Consider the following 16,115-nt stretch of genomic DNA (forward strand, 5'->3'; position numbering starts at 1 on the left):
AATAAGTCCAAGTAGTGCGCGAAAAATCATCGACTATTGTCAAAAAATAATGATAACCATTTCGAGTAGGTGTAGAATATTTACCCCAAAGATCAACATGCACTAAATCAAACAATGCAATTGTATTATTCTAATGAATGGGAAAATGACAACGAGTCTGTTTAGATAAGTGACAGACCTCGCAATGCTCAACAGATTTATTGGGAAAGCTAAGTGTACGTGACAAAAGGCGTAAAGCATCAGTGGAAGGATGGCCTATCATCGAGTGTGCCAGGTGGAAGAAGATGCAACAAGAAGGCTAGTTGAAGCTGAGGATTCGCTGAGGAAATACAAGCCACCACGTTCATGGCCCTGACCAATCTCCTTCTTCGTCAAAAGGTCCTGAAAAACACAATGGTCAGGATAAAAAAGAATGACACAATTTAGAGCTTGTGTTAATTTGCGAACAGATAAGAGGTTGAACTTAAAGGAGTGAGCATATAAAACATCAAACAGAGTGATGTTGGAGTTGACAGTTATATTCCCTATGCCATCAACAGGTACAAAATCGCCATTAGGAACAAATAAATGGGATGGGGTGTTGGAAGTAAGAAGAGGTTGAGAAAATAAATCCTGATTGTGAGAAATGTGGTCAGTTGCTCCTGTATCGATAACCCATTCTTGAGATGAACATAAGGAGGAATAAAGGACAAGAGACTTACCATTGAGATTAGCCTTTGGCTAGTTTACCTCTTGTAAAAGGCTAAGAAGTTGTTTCAAGGACTCGGAAGTAAGTGGATTTGTAGTAGCCGGGGGCTTCGGTGGAGCAACAGTGGATGAAGAAGCATGAGTGTTACCTTTCTTGTAGAATTTATGTCCTAGAGAGTACCCGTGCAGCTTATAACAGAGATCTTGAGTGTGTCCAATGATGCCACAGTGAGTGCATTTTGGTCGATTGCGTGAAAGTCCAAGACGAGGCATATGTGTTTGAGATGCTGCAGCAACTGGATCATATTTGCTTGTGGGAATAAGTGCAAAGGTTTGTAAAGCTGTGTGTTCCTGAACTGAGGGCAAGGTTTGATGTTGTCGCTGAGCTTCATCTTGAAGTAGGAGTGAATAAACTTGTGATACAGTAGGTAATGTGGAAGTAAGAAGGAGTTGAGAACTTGTTTGCTGAAAAAGTTCATTCAACCCCATAAGGAACTGCATCAGCTGCCGCTTCTCGAGTTGAGAGTGATATACGTCTTTTGCTCCACAAGTGCATTCCATACAAGAGCAAGATGGGGAAGGGCTAATTGCAGCCAATTCATCCCAATTACCACAAAGCTTGTTGAAACATTGAGTGATCAAATCACTGCCTTGTGTGATGGTCACTAGACGACGCTCTAATTCATAGATACGGGGTGCGCTGGAAGAGGAGAAGTGGGCCTTAAGATCGGATCACACCGTAGAAGCAGTGGCAGCATAGAGGACCGTGCTTGCAAGTGACCGGTCAATGGAGTTTAGAAGCCAAGACATTACCATATTGTTTACTCGAGTCCATCAAGAGAAATCGGGACTTGCGGTGTCGGGGATGGGAATTGAACCATCTACAAAGCCAAACTTATTGTTTCCTTTGAGTGCCATTGACATGGCGAGGAACCATGAGTTGTAATTGTCAATGCCAGTTAGCGTTTCAATGACAAGATTCACACCGAGATTATCGAAAGGATAAAGATAGTATGGGCTCTCCGTGTCAATCACAACAGAGGTGGGTTGAGCTATCTTGGCAACGGTGGTAGAGTTGCTCATGCTGAATAACAGATCAGATGGAACATAAGAGAATGAAACTGATGGAGTCTAATTTTGATTATGCTTTGATACCATGAAAGTAATTGAATAAGCTTAATTTTCATTGAGAGTATTCACAGTATAAATACAAACTGTGAAATATTTGTTACAGCATTATAAGAGAGAAATCAGGAAGGAAATATTGTAAAGGAGAAAGAATCTTAATATAATCCTAATATATCTAAACATAATTTGTTAAATATATACATTGAGATAATATCGTGAAGATATTATTCTAATAGTAAACAGAATATCCTAACAATATATATATATTATATTCTGCATGTATGTATAACTTAACTTCCCTTAATTTGACGACCCCAAGGCCAATGACGCCACCAATGTGTATAGTAAGTTTATACTTGATCGCGACTCTTCTTTCTCTTTCCTTCCCCAACCGACAAAATTACCTGCCCCAAATCAAAATGGAGCCTTCTCAACCAAACCTAAACAGAAAGCCCAATACACATAATAGCAGAAGAAACCACTGGAAAAAGACCTAAACAAGATCATCATCAATCAGCCTTTAACCCACACCATGAGTACCATTCCTAAACCCTCCTCAACCCCTTGTCGCTGCTGATTTTTTCTGCCCTCTATACCCACCACCCTCTTTCCTGTGTTCCTCCCTTATTCGTGGTTCTTGACTAGATCGTGGTTTCATGAAGCTATCCCCTGCTTTCATATAGGCCTTTGTGGGATACGATTCTGATATTCGAAAAGGGGTGCGTAAGAGGCTTTTATTATCGATTTGGCCATGGAACCCTGGGTATAGCTTTTAAGGCCTAGGCCCCTCTTCGTTGCATAAGAGGCTATAATATGGTATGGACGACACCGAGCCCTGTTCGTGTAGGGCTCCTGATGGGCTGCTTTGCCTTGTGAATTACAACCTCATGAATCATTTCCTTGCCCTCAATTGAATTGGGCTCTTTTTAAGTTATAAATTAGTAACCCTCTTGTTCATAGCAAGATTCCCATCCTTGCATTGCATGTGCCTTAAACTTACAAGTTACAACAATCTATTCTGTTTGTAGCCACTCATATATGTAATACCTACCACATTTAATTAGGAGTGGCACATGAAATTTACTTTAAATTTGAATCTCTCGTGTAACTCATATTATACATTGATGTAATACCTACCATATTTTAGGGCTATTTTTATTGTTTTAAAATTATTAGACTATGAAATTAACTACAACAAAAAAAAACTTTACTTTTTTTCTTTTTTTTTTGAAGTAGCTAGTTAGTTATAGTTATAGTACTTAAAGGGTTTCACTATAATTTTGTTTATTTTTTGCTAAAGAAATACCATAATTTTGTTTCTTTAAATCAACCTTTTTATAAAAAAGAATTATTTTTAATGTTTTCTAAAACCAACTTTTTTGTTCAAATCACTGAAAAGTAGCCCAGCGGGAATGGATGGATGTGGAAGATGATGGAACAATTCATCCTCACTCTGGCGGTGAAAGTAAGGCAGAGTAGTACACAAACAGAAACAGATAGAAGAGTCCAATTCAAGAACTGTGTCTGTGTGGGCGCTGGACAGAAATTGTAGTTGAGAGAGAGAGAGAGAGAGAGAGAAGAGGGGGGCAATAATTAGTATGACTGTATGAGCTTTAATGAGCCAAAACAAAAAAGAAAAAGAAATAGTAAAAAATCTTTGAGGATTCCATCTTTAGGAGCGAAGAAGACAGGAATTGAAGGAAACGGCAGAGTATCTACGGATGGCGCCATTACTGTTAAGGTTATGAAGGAGAGAGGAAGCCACAGATATATACATAGCATAAAGCTTTTTCATTTCTTCTGACTCTTTTGCATGCACATGTCAAGTGATTTACTCCCCAATGTAGAAAAGTCTCTGCGCCCTCCGCAACGTACAATCATATGTTCTCTTTCTGCATATGGATGTGTATATAAATAATTAAACAGACATCAGGACGGAATTAGAATTATACCACACACACAACACAGGAAGAGAGAGAGAGAGAGAGAGACCGATGGGCGAGAATGATAATGGTTGTGTGATGTCTGCAGCAGCAGAAGGGGCAATATTTGGAGAAGAAGAAGAAGAAGAAGATAAAGAGACGCTGAAGAAGAGGATATCCAGCCACCCTTTGTACGCCTTGTTGATTGATATACACATCAACTGTCTCAAGGTATCTTTCCTTTCTTCCCCCTTCTTGATGGGTTATCTGGGCGCATCTCTCTCTCTCTCTCTCTCGGAATCTTTACATTTTTGCTTTATTTATTGTTTCTTTTAACTGAAACTATAGTAGATCAAAATGGGTGTTCTTTTCTGGTACCCAGAAAAGAATAATAATACTAATTATTTGGTAAATGGTTTTATATATATATACATATCATGATCAGGTTGGCTTAGGTGATGATGTTGGAGGGGTACATGATGCAACACCCACAGTGAACCAAACAAAAAATGAGCTCAATCCCACCACCGCCGATTCAGACCTTGACGAATTCATGGTATGTAAGGCTCCCCCTTTCCCCCTCTCATTTATTCTATATATGTATGTATATGCATAAAATATTTAATTTTAGTGAATGATCTTTGTTTCCAAAAATGCTGCATCATTGATGTTGATGCAGCAGTAGTGTGAAAATGTTTTGTCCAAATAAATGTTGGGAATTGGCAGGAAGTTTATTGCAAGGCACTAAGCAAGCTGAAGGAAGAGATGGAGGAACCGCTGCAAGAATCTGAAGCTTTCATTGACGCCATGTATGTTCAACTCAGAGAGCTTGCTGTGGCACCAGCGGCCCCAGTCCCAAGCATCTCTAAGTTTCAACAGAGAATTACTTCTTCTTCTTCCGAGAAGAGCTAATTAATTAGGAAGTTATGGCAATGGAGGGAAGAAGAAAAGGAAAATCTCTACACACTATATCTGTATATATGTGGTTGTTCCTTCCTGCTGCTGCTGCTGCTTGTTGTGGAGAAACCAGATTAAGCGTTTCATTTTATCCCATATATATACACATATATCATAATATATATATGTATACTTATAATTATTATGCAAGCCATGCTAATTATGAGGAATGATGAGAATCGTCCAAGGCACTTGCGAACGACCCAAAATTTGAGTTCTCTGTCACATCATCTTTTGGTTCACTTATTAATAAAAAAATTTCAGGATTATTCTCGTCTCTAATTATGCTGGAGTTATAAAGACGGCATAGATAAAAACATTAGTGAATCAAACTTATATAATAAAATTAAAACTTATAAATAATAAACTCCAACTAACTAAACTTGTGCTAAAAAAAAATTAAAGATTTTTCGTGTTACATCAAGCCATGCCAATCAAAATAGAAAAAATAACAGGGAAAGGCACTTTCTACTCGTTTGGGTAAAAGCCATTGAGCAAAAACTGCACTTGTAGTGGCTTTATAGTTTCTAGTAGACTAACAACAGGAAGGCTCCATTCTTATTTAAGTGCAGGCCATGATGGTAGAATATATGATATGATATGATGATCCAATCCACCATACCCATCAAACGAAAGAGACTCCGACTAGAACAAAAACTTTAACTAATAACGTCAATGAGCGTTAACCAAAGTGTAGGGGAAGGAGAGGGCTAATCCACCAGCACCTGTGATGAAAAGCCACGATATCTCAAAAGGTAAAATGGGAAAATAACATAATAAGGTTAACATACTTAGGCACTGCATGCATACCACAGTCAAAGCATAACAAGTATCACCCAGCAAAATGGAGGTTTATCAGCGCGCTATTATATTGGGATTGGCAGCCTCCTGGAGCCAATCTACACATACCGTCCATATTCCCCAGTTACTTCACTAGGCAGATCTTAATAACAGAGGCAGCACCGATTCGGTGAAGCGCCACGACAGCATCGCCGGCCTGGCATAAGCCCTTCTCTGTCGCTGACTTCAAGGCGGCTTCCAATATCACCTCGGTGGATTCTGCATCAGTGGCCTTCGCGGATCCTTCCGCAAGCAGTGGAATCAAGCCCCTGTACACCAGGCTATGCCTTGCAGGGGCCTCATCGCTCACGGTCCAATCAAACGAATCGGTTGTCAAAACTGGCACTACAACTGAGAGGATTGGAACAGCTGGCCGATACTTGGCAACCAGTTTCGCTGTAGTCCCACCACGGGTCAGTACAACAATCAGTTTCGCCTTGGCCTTGTTAGCAGTACGTACAGCTGAGGATGCAAGGCTCTCCAATGGGCTCATGGGCAGTGGAGTTGACTTTATCATCTCTTTGAAGATAACCCCATAATCCAGAGAGGATTCAGCTTCAATGCAAATTCTAGCCATGATTTTCACAGCAATCTCGGGATAAGCGCCAGCTGCACTTTCCCCACTAAGCATGACACAGTCAGTGCCATCCAGGACAGCGTTGGCTACATCTGTGGCCTCGGCACGGGTTGGCCGGGGAGACTTGATCATGGATTCAAGCATCTGAGTGGCAGTTACCACTGGCTTGCCAGCAAGATTGCACTTGTAAATCATCATCTTCTGCGCCAAGAAGATCTTTTCAACAGGGATTTCCATTCCCAGATCACCCCGGGCAACCATGAAGGAGTCAGTCTCACGTAAGATTTCGTCAAAGTTGATAACTCCCTCCTGGTTTTCAACCTTCAAAGGAAACCAGCAATTACAAATTGTGAGAAGACAAACAAATATTGAACACTGAAATGGCTTGCGCCGCCAATTTTGCCAAAAATATTCTTTTGTACCCAGTATGGGCTCCTGCTTATTGCAAAGGTATGGACGGGCAGTAGGTACCAGGTAGACAGCCTTCCCCCACTTCTTTTGGGGAGAGGCTGATCCCTGCCACTCTGACATGAGCCACAGTGCTGGGTAGGATGGCAGTCAAAATCATGACAGGGAACACCTCCTAATTGTGCCCAAATACGAAGTAGAAAAAGTAAAATTGCAGATATACTATTGCTTAAATGAGTACGGCACAAAAATCTAATGGAACTACTCCATTCTAAGTAACCTACAAGCGCTAAGCACAGGCCAGCTTACTATTTACCAGTATTTTATTTTAATGTTCCTTTTCACTCCTGGGGATGTTTGGAAAACATCCAATACAACCCAACAGGTGAATGGAGAATAGTAAGATGAAGGGGATTGAAAGACATCCTTCACAATCCAACAATCAGTAGGCCGTAATAGCACAGAAATTGATTAACCTGATTGCCATTAGATAACACCTCGACAAAGCACCCGAAACATGAACACATTGTCAACCCGACTATATATTTTCCAAACATATTAATGATATCCGAAGTGATACTTTAAACTGTTCCACCATGTAACATCATATCAACCATCAGATGAAAACAAACAAAAGGGTAAATCATCATGCAACTGAAGGCACAAGATTGACAGTTAAATATAGTATATAGTGCATTTAAATAAATGTATAAATCATTAAACATTAAGATAAATGCGTATATGTACATAATAATGAGTAACATTTGTCTTCGTATGTATGATGTGGACAGCGTACACACAAAATTGCATATGAAAATCTGTCCATGTATGCATGTTAGAGGCAAGTAGGTTTTTCAAGTTGAATCTTCAGTCCCAAGATACAGGCATGAGGAATCAGTGTACCTGGCAATGTGTTATCGCTCTAGACACCGATATGAATCTTTCTTCTTCGTCTTCTCTTATTTTCTTAATTACATTTCATATAAGATGAGGCTGGCCTATGTCATAATATGATGTGCAAATACACCATAATCAGAATTGCACAATATAAACCATGGTTCTGTGAGGGACTAGTGATCCTGGTATCAGTGTGTGGAGTCACCTTGAATCAAATAAATTCTTCAGTTTCCACAAATAGAAAATCTTTAGCCAAAATAAATTAATTGATTAACTTTAGTACAGTTTTTTTTTTCTCCTAAATGATTATTTTTCTAAATTACTCTGTATATTCCTACGTATTTTGCTTTCCAGAGGGGATAGAGGGTTAAAAAGCAAAAGGAAAAGAAAAGACTGTCTGGCAAGTAGTTCTAGGTGGAGTCATGAAGATATCTGGTTGATTAAAACGTAAAAGTTTAATGGAAGTTACATTACCTTTGACATCAGTTGAATATGCTTGGCATGGGATCCAAGGACCTTGCGGACATTAACAAGATCTGACCCCTTCCGCACAAAAGAAAGAGCAATCATATCAATCTTGTTGGGAACACCCCATCCCAGGATATCTTCCTTATCCTTCTCTGTGAGAGTAGGAAGATCCACCACAACACCAGGAAGATTCACGTTCTTCCTCTCACCTAGTGTGGAAGTGTTCTCACAACGGCATCTCACAGTTCCGGCAGCTGGATCACATGACAAAACAGTTAAAGTAATAGTGCCATCTGCACACAAGATGGTATTCCCAGGTTTCAAGTCAACTGCCAGTTTTTTGTAGCTCATGGAGATCATCTCCTCATCCCCCTTTATGTTGTAATCAGTGGTTACAATGATATCCTGACCTTCCTTGAGTTGAATAGGCTTAGCATCCTTTAGGAAACCAGTTCGGATCTCAGGTCCCTGCAATGAAAGAGAGCACAAGACAACTAAATGAGTGGCAAAATGACTAAGAGCTGCAATACATAAGTACATTGTAAGAGGTGAATAGAACATGTTAAAACAAAGCCAGCACATAAAAACAAGTGGTACGTTAGTATGCCAGGTAAACAGCTGCACTGCAGCAGATATAAAAAGGCAGAAAACTAAGCCTATCAGATATCAGTATGTACCAGCCAGTACTACCATATATCAATCAATATTAGAATTTTTCAAATTGTACCAGTGTGTACTGGATATTTATGATTTTCCCTTTTTTTAATTTTTAAATTCAAAACACGATTATATCGTGCCAACTAACATTTGGGCTTGACCTTTTCTTGTTGACATACAATTAACCTTTTAGGTTTTATCTACAATTGTTTGAAATACAAAAATTTCTATACCATATTTAAAAATAAATAACAAGAAAGAAGATTAAAAAGATTTATATTTGTATTTTAAGTAATAAATTTGAGTTGAAAGTCATTTTCTCTATATATATTTGATGGTACTGTTATATTATTTTGAAAACAATAAACAATAGTAAAAATAGATAATATTATATTATGTAGGTTAAATTTCAAAAATAAAAGTATATATTTCTTGAAAATATATTAGACAAAGTGATCAATCCAAAAAAGTACATCAAACTACACTGATTAGTAATCAGTCCAAAAAAGAAGGTCAAAGTACACTGATACCAATATCTATCAAAGAATTTTTTTTAAAAAAAAAAAAACTGTAGATTGTTTGGTATGAGATTGACAGCCATGAACTGTGAGAACAAAGAAAGTAATAACCTAGGTAGGAATAAGATGAAAAAACATGCCGATTTTAGAAAGATACAAGATGTCACAAACACACAACAGTATCATTGTTGCACTTAGACTTGAGGGTTGAGGTAAAACACATAAAAACCTCCTCCAGTGGTAAGTTCAGTACTTTTAACAATCCCCAAAATCCCAGTCAAAAACCCTTATGTACTTGGCTACCCTTTTCCTTCTTATTTAGCTATATGTTTGTCCTTGCAATACATGCTGCTACAGTATCTTTTCCCCATATCTCCTTTTCTGTTACTCCAATCACCCGTCACAAGGTCAAAGATGCGTCAAAAACTTCCCCACTAGCAAAACCAACCTTACAGGTAAAATCTCTTATATTAGTATTATTTGGACGGGGGGAGGGGGGAACATAAGTGCATTAAGCAATGTTCCACCATTTTGTTCTCAATGACCAGTAGCATTAAGGTTTCCCTTTTTTGGATTCTCTTAAAAGTCCAAAGAACAAAATTTGCCCATGGACTTTGATTGTAGATTAACTCAAAGTTTATTTCAATCTTGATTGCCAGACAAAAGCACCAATATTACTTCCCTTGTCATTAATTTATCTATCTTGAGGTTACAGGGATGAGATAAACTGATCATATATAATGACTTGTTCTAACACAAGCAGGGTGAGACCGGTGAGGTTTGAGACAAACTTTGATCAAGAACATTATGGTGTTGAGGGAATCAAGAACACAATGAATGAGCCTTGTTTGCGACAGCAAGTTCAACAAGTGCAGAAATTGTCGAGTTCAATTAATTATCTAGCCTGAACACATCAAATTCAAGTTAAGAATATTTGATTAATTTGTCATCAGAGCTATTACCGCCCATCCAAAAATTGTCATTGCTGCCTCCCAAGTATCATCTTGAGTTGTGATATAGCCTTTTTTTTGGCCTCCTACCAGATTTTCCAGAGTAGTGGTTGATTAGAATGACTTGAAACACTTCTTCATAGAAAGCATTACCTGATTGGCTTTCTATATGCCTACTATCAACTAGTCTATACCTAGAATTTTTAGGAATTTCCTAAGATCGAAGCTAGAACTGATTCTAGTTGTTTCTCTCAACTTTTCATAGAAGCTTCTGACCTAGATAGGAGCTCAAATAATCATAGCAAAATGAAGATGTGGCAGACATTTTTCAAAGCTACTTGTTAGCTTCCACTTGATCCTCCAAAGGCTTCTTCCCTTTAATGGCTAAAAGATCAGCCATGCCATAGCACTCTTAGCATGACTTTTTTAAATGTACAAGCAGAGAAGAACATGACACAAGCATCCAGGCTCTGAATAATATTCCAGTCCTTACCAGGCAAGCAAAAATTACTGCCTTCAAATGTTGTCTTTTAGATAGTAAAAATGTACAGATCCTGACATTTTTCCCTCTCTTTTTGGACCTTCTGTTTGCATAAGAAAAAATTGAAATATTTCATATAAGAGTGGATATAACACTGGCAGCTTAATTCTCTTGATGTGCCCATTTAAACTTACAAGAGCAGCCCTTTTTAGAATCTCTTAATTAGAGTAGTCATGCTCTTAAAAGAACTTGTAATATTAAATGCTCAAACCAAAACAGCATTTTGTTTGTCTTACCATTTTCTAACCTATTCCAAAGGTAGAAAATAAAACTTCCAGCTCACAGTTTCCTGCTAACCCAGAGCTACTTATCATTTCATACTGCATTAGTATGTGATCAAATGGAAAATATCCTGGTGTGAATGCTGATCTCCTTTAGCAACTCCAAAATATCACAATCACTTTTCTTCCAGGAAGCTGAATGCCTAAAACATGTCAATTGTAACATCAAGTTCTCCATGGATAGAAGAATGGCTCCAAATTGATATAAGGAGCAGAACTAATAAACATATGATCAATTAATATTCATTTTGAACATGAAACTACGAATTGGTGTTAAGTGGAAATTGTAACTAATAACCATATGATCAATTAATATACCAATCATGTGGTCCAAATGCAAAAGGAGTAAATAGATGAAGGGTTCACTAGTTGTTCACACCAAGGAAGGCTGCAAAGAACAACAGGAAAATAAGTACAATCAAGTTGAAAGCCTGTCAATAACCATAACGAACTAAGAAAACATTTAGGTGAAATTGCACTTTAGTCTCTGGTTTGTAAACAGAAGACCCATCTTCTAATTCAAAAGTAAATACCCAACTTTCTTGTGGTCCAACCAAAGTGAAAGATTACCAGTTCCTAACATCCAACGAAAGAAAGAGATGATAATAAAATAATATTTTATACATAACCCCACTGTGGGGTTTTATGGAACACATATCCCAGTATAATTTCGAATATTTTTGGACCAAATTAATTCATGCATCATAAAACCTATCACACAGTTCATATTGCATTCCAGTCCAGACCATTGAGGGCTTATATATCAACTTTTCAATTATATGAAGTTATGAATTTTTTGTCCAAAACATCTGGGGATAAAATATAATTCAGTCAAACATGAATATGACTAGAGAATTTACGAAGAAATAAGTTAAATAAGAACAACTTGAAATGGTACCATAGCAAAACTGACCTTGGTATCAAGCATAACAGCACACAAGATCTGAGTATTGTGCATGGCAATTTTCAGATTGTTCAAGGTTTCTTGATGGTACTCGTGGGTACCATGTGAGAAGTTGAACCTGGCAACATTCATGCCAGCCCTCAGAAGCTTCTCCAACATTGGCACACTCCGAGAGGCTGGGCCAAGGGTGCACACGATCTTTGTCTTGGGTACACGACCATCGTTGGGGATTTCATTCAAGATTCCTTCTATGTCTATGTTGGCCATTACTCTGATGGGTTTATGTTCTTCAAGTCTTGCCTTGTAGAAGTATCACTATGGCTACAAAACAATCCAGAAAGCGGAAAAGGATAAGAACTAAAGCCAAAGAGCTGGCAAAATCACCTACTGCAATCACCGAATAAATAATGCATAAAGGGTACAAAAACGAGTCTTCCATTTGTGCTCTGCTTAGCTTTCAAGAAAGAAAAATTAAAAAAAGCTACATGAACAATAAATTTTGTAGATAATTGTATGAAGAAATAAAGCTGTCTCCTGTGATTCTTCTGTTTTAAACCAAAATAAAACGCAACAATTATGATGTATAATCTGAAAGATGCCAGTATCACACCACTCGCACTGGAGTTTTCTGCATAAAATTTTATTATTATCAACACGCGAACATTTTTCACCACGAAATGAAGCAAGCGAAATGATTTTCTAATTTCTTTGCATATTCTTCATTCTAATGAAAAGGAAAAAACTATTTTTAGAGAAAAACAGAGCGAACAGACGGTACTATTCGTTGGGCAATCGGTGTCTGCAGTCAGCAGCAAAAGATTTAACCGGAATAAAACCAAAAAATAATACAACCAAAAGAATAAAGACAGCTAATTTCACCAACGAGATTAGGCGTCCCTTGCTTATCAGAGGAAACTTAAGAATTGGTCAACTGAGGAGACCGAAATTTAACGGAACATGATGAAATCGAAAGAATCGCTTCATAGAAAGGGAAGTACAGAAGGACAAATACCTTCCCCTACTGCTCGATGTATGCGTCGGCAGGAGGGAGGACGTGAATAGACAAACCGAGATTCAGATCCGCAGAGGAGAGGATCAGTTCAAGCGAACACAACAAATTAAAAAGCAAAAATCGCACAATCTTAACAAATTAAAACGATGGCCGATTGCTTTAGCTTTCAATATATATTATTTATTATTTGGTAGAAAGGAAGAAAACCAGAAGCGAAGAACACAGGAAAGAACGAACACAGAATGGAAAAGACCACAGAAAGGAAAGTCCGCTTACCACAGCAACGCCACCAACCCTACAGCTGCGCCCGCCCCTGGCGTCTGTACTGATCAGAGAGAGAGAGAGAGAGAGAGAGAGAGGGAGTTTCCGCTTCCCTTCACGAGATTCGTGTCCATATATGTCCATTGCCAGTAGCCTTACGCGTGCTCCACGTGCCAACCATATTTTATGTTAATTCAAATAAAAAATTATAAGTAAATAAATGTTCTAATACAGAAATATGAATGAATAATTATAATAAGGATGGCGTGGAAAACACGTATAAGCTTATTATATTTTTTAAATGAGATATTTTTGTAATGATATTTTGTTTTTGTTTTTTTTTTTTAAAAGTACGGTATAATTAAGATGGCTTAGGTATAAAAGGCTTTACTACTTAATAATTAATTAACTCTGGCGTTGAATTAAATGAAATGGTTGATTTAAGAATTGAGATGCTTTTGCAAATAAATAAACAAAAAAAAAAAGTCCACGTAATTAACGTGAAAATTACTTATATATTATTAATTCACAATTACAACTGCTATATATCCCACGGAAGGAAGGAAGGATTAATTACTGCTGTACAAAAAGAACCCAAATTTTGGGTATCTGTCACGCACCAAATGTACAAAACTTTTGTGTACGTGTTGATGGTAATGTATAAATAAAAAAAGGTTTTAAAGTTTATGCCATAAGTCAGTGACTTGTGACCCCCCGGGGCGAGCTTACTAAAGAAGAAATTTTACATCTCGAAGTGAAGGTGGCGAGGGACGTAATTCCACCGGTGCCGAGGGCGGCCGAAGACGTCATAGAAGGCCATGAAGGCACCCGTGCTGTTTAGCTGCACCGACATGAAACCTTGGCCGTCGTAGAAGAAGTGCACTGCGCATTGGTTGGCCCTCCTTTCGCCTCCCCTCCACGCCTTGGAACCCGCTCCACTTGTTAAGAACTCCATCCGGCTGCCATATATCTCATCTCATCTCATCAACAAAATCAATCAATCAATCAATATTTGGAAAAGATAATGAATTGACCACCATCATCAGCCTGCCTTGCTTACCTATCAACGCAGCTAATCCGTTCCAGACAGTGGTCGTGACCGTTTATGTAGAAATCCACATCATTGTCCTGAAAATTCGTCATATATAATATGAATGATGATATGTATGTATGTATACGTATGCAGGCATGCATGTGTCAACGAGAAGCAAGAAGCAAGAAATGGCAAGAAGCAAATGGCCCTACCTTGAGGATGGGGAGGAGGCGCTCGATGAGTTCTGGAGTGTCGCCGTGGTGACCGATGCTTCTGATTGTGTGATGGCCAACCACGATCTTCCACTTAGCAGTGGATCTTTTTATTGCCATGTCCAATTCCTTCATTTTTCCACCAATTAGTAGTTTAGGAGGAGCAGCAGCAGCAGCACTAGTAGTAGCAGTATAGTTGTGAAGTAAAAAAAAAAACTGACTTGATTTGATGAATATTATTACCTTGAGGAGAGAGCAAAGGTAAGAGGGTCGATGCTGGATTCCTCTCCAGTCATAGATCTGGCCATCAGGATCCGTGAAGTAATTGTCAACGAAAGGAGTGGTGTCCACGAAGAAGAATTCTGCGATTCCTGCTTCCAGAGAAAGAAAAGAACCAGCAACATTAAGCATACGATGACCTATCATTGTCAATGATTGATGATGAATAACCATTTCTTATCATCATCATCATCAAATTAAGGTCGGGAGGACCTGTATTAAGAATAAAGGATCTGAAGCAAAACCATCTGGGATCGATGCTCCTTAGCCTGGAATTCAACTGTGCCTTGGCATTGCCTCTGTAATCATGATTGCCTAAAACTGCACCAGAGGAAGAATTCTTCATCGTTATTTATATGAACATGTATATGTGTATATATTTGCTATTTGGATTGGTGGGATCTCCACAAGGCGCCTGTTTATCTAACTTACCACTATACCATGGCTTCTGCAGGCTCTTATCAGTGTAAATCTTTGAAAATGACTCTCGAAAGGCTGGATCATTAACACCCTTCAGTCCAGAATCGTAGAAATTGTCACCAGTGGACATTACAAAATCTATGTCCAGTTCCTTTCCGATTCTTCCCATCTGCAATGTTATAAATTAAGGTTAATTATAGCCACCGGCGTTTCTAACAAACGAAGAAAGAGCAATATTGCCTGGAAGGAATAGGAGGATCTAGCTAGGAGATTTTTCTAGAACCTGAAAAGCAACCTCGGACTGGTTGTACAGACCGTGCCGGCCCCAATCTCCTATCACCAAAAAGCTTAGTGACCCATCACTCTTTGCTGGATGATGTAACCTCTGGAACTGGGAAGAACTGGAAACCAAGCTAAACCCACAAACAACTGTCAAAACAAGAGAAATGGAAAAGCTCCGTCTGTCAAAACAAGCCATGGCTGATTAACCAAATCATGAATTAAGTTGGATGAAATATATCAAACAAGCTATCCTAAAAATAGAAGGAAAGAAGACAGCAATGGCTGGACAGCAATTTCTTCATACGGGAATTAATATGCTTCTCCAATTACTATAGTAATCAATGGCTAATTAACAACTTCTAATTGACGTCTCAAACCTGATTTTTCCTAGCATCCCTAAGCTTAGCACGTGCATGCCCACAAATGAATAAAAAACCGAAAGTTTGTGCTAGGCGTTCCTTGGTGGGATAACCCTTCCTGCACAAGAACCATACAGCTGCATGTTCACGTAGCCATCCAATTGTCTTCATCGCATCCCTGGCTTGTTTCTGATCTCCTCAACGCTGTATTTATAAGCTAAATTTGGCAAGCCAACTTTCGGAGATATCTTAATTAATTAGCTAAAAAGCTAGTTATTGGATTAGGCCAACAGATAACCAATTGCACGACGCAATGGATGATCCTGTAGACAGCAGAGTACACAATCACTATGTATTCTCATCTCCCTCTCTCTCTCTCTCTCTCTCACACACACACACACATTCACATACGAAATTCTTTACAAAGAAGAGTGAACCGTTTCAAATACCTAAAAAAAATTTGTATGCCCAAAAACAAATGTGAGAGGGATCTTAGAATTTCAGTATAAAGGAGAGAGGAAA

At 38.5% G+C, this 16,115-nt stretch overlaps 3 protein-coding genes across 4 annotated transcripts; 1 reads left to right on the plus strand and 2 right to left on the minus strand.

Moving 5' to 3' along the window:
* The first annotated feature begins 3,530 nt into the window (after positions 1–3,530).
* LOC127797344 (homeobox protein knotted-1-like 2) lies at positions 3,531–4,685 on the plus strand. The gene is made up of 3 exons (XM_052330169.1): positions 3,531–3,968; positions 4,183–4,293; positions 4,464–4,685. The coding sequence occupies exons 1-3, from the start codon at positions 3,810–3,812 to the stop codon at positions 4,647–4,649; spliced, it is 456 nt and encodes a 151-aa protein (XP_052186129.1). The 5' UTR covers positions 3,531–3,809; the 3' UTR covers positions 4,650–4,685.
* A 540-nt stretch (positions 4,686–5,225) lies between these two features.
* On the minus strand, positions 5,226–13,192 carry LOC127797341 (pyruvate kinase, cytosolic isozyme). Of its 2 annotated transcripts, none has more exons than XM_052330163.1 (4): positions 13,024–13,192; positions 11,745–12,056; positions 7,891–8,352; positions 5,226–6,432 (listed from the first exon to the last, which is right to left on the minus strand). In XM_052330163.1, the coding sequence occupies exons 2-4, from the start codon at positions 12,000–12,002 to the stop codon at positions 5,620–5,622; spliced, it is 1,533 nt and encodes a 510-aa protein (XP_052186123.1). In that variant the 5' UTR covers positions 12,003–12,056; positions 13,024–13,192; the 3' UTR covers positions 5,226–5,619. The 2 variants fall into 2 exon arrangements, with proteins under 2 accessions (XP_052186123.1, XP_052186124.1); XM_052330164.1 differs by lacking the exon at positions 13,024–13,192 and adding an exon at positions 12,748–12,979.
* A 311-nt stretch (positions 13,193–13,503) lies between these two features.
* On the minus strand, positions 13,504–16,110 carry LOC127797343 (purple acid phosphatase 17-like). Its single transcript, XM_052330168.1, has 7 exons — positions 15,236–16,110; positions 14,965–15,121; positions 14,746–14,853; positions 14,497–14,624; positions 14,254–14,382; positions 14,069–14,136; positions 13,504–13,967 (listed from the first exon to the last, which is right to left on the minus strand). Exons 1-7 carry the CDS (start codon positions 15,428–15,430, stop codon positions 13,751–13,753), a joined length of 1,002 nt encoding a protein of 333 aa, XP_052186128.1. The 5' UTR covers positions 15,431–16,110; the 3' UTR covers positions 13,504–13,750.
* Between the last annotated feature and the right edge of the window lie 5 nt (positions 16,111–16,115).

Source organism: Diospyros lotus, chromosome 3 (genome assembly GCF_014633365.1).
Source record: "Diospyros lotus cultivar Yz01 chromosome 3, ASM1463336v1, whole genome shotgun sequence".
NCBI lineage: Eukaryota > Viridiplantae > Streptophyta > Magnoliopsida > Ericales > Ebenaceae > Diospyros > Diospyros lotus.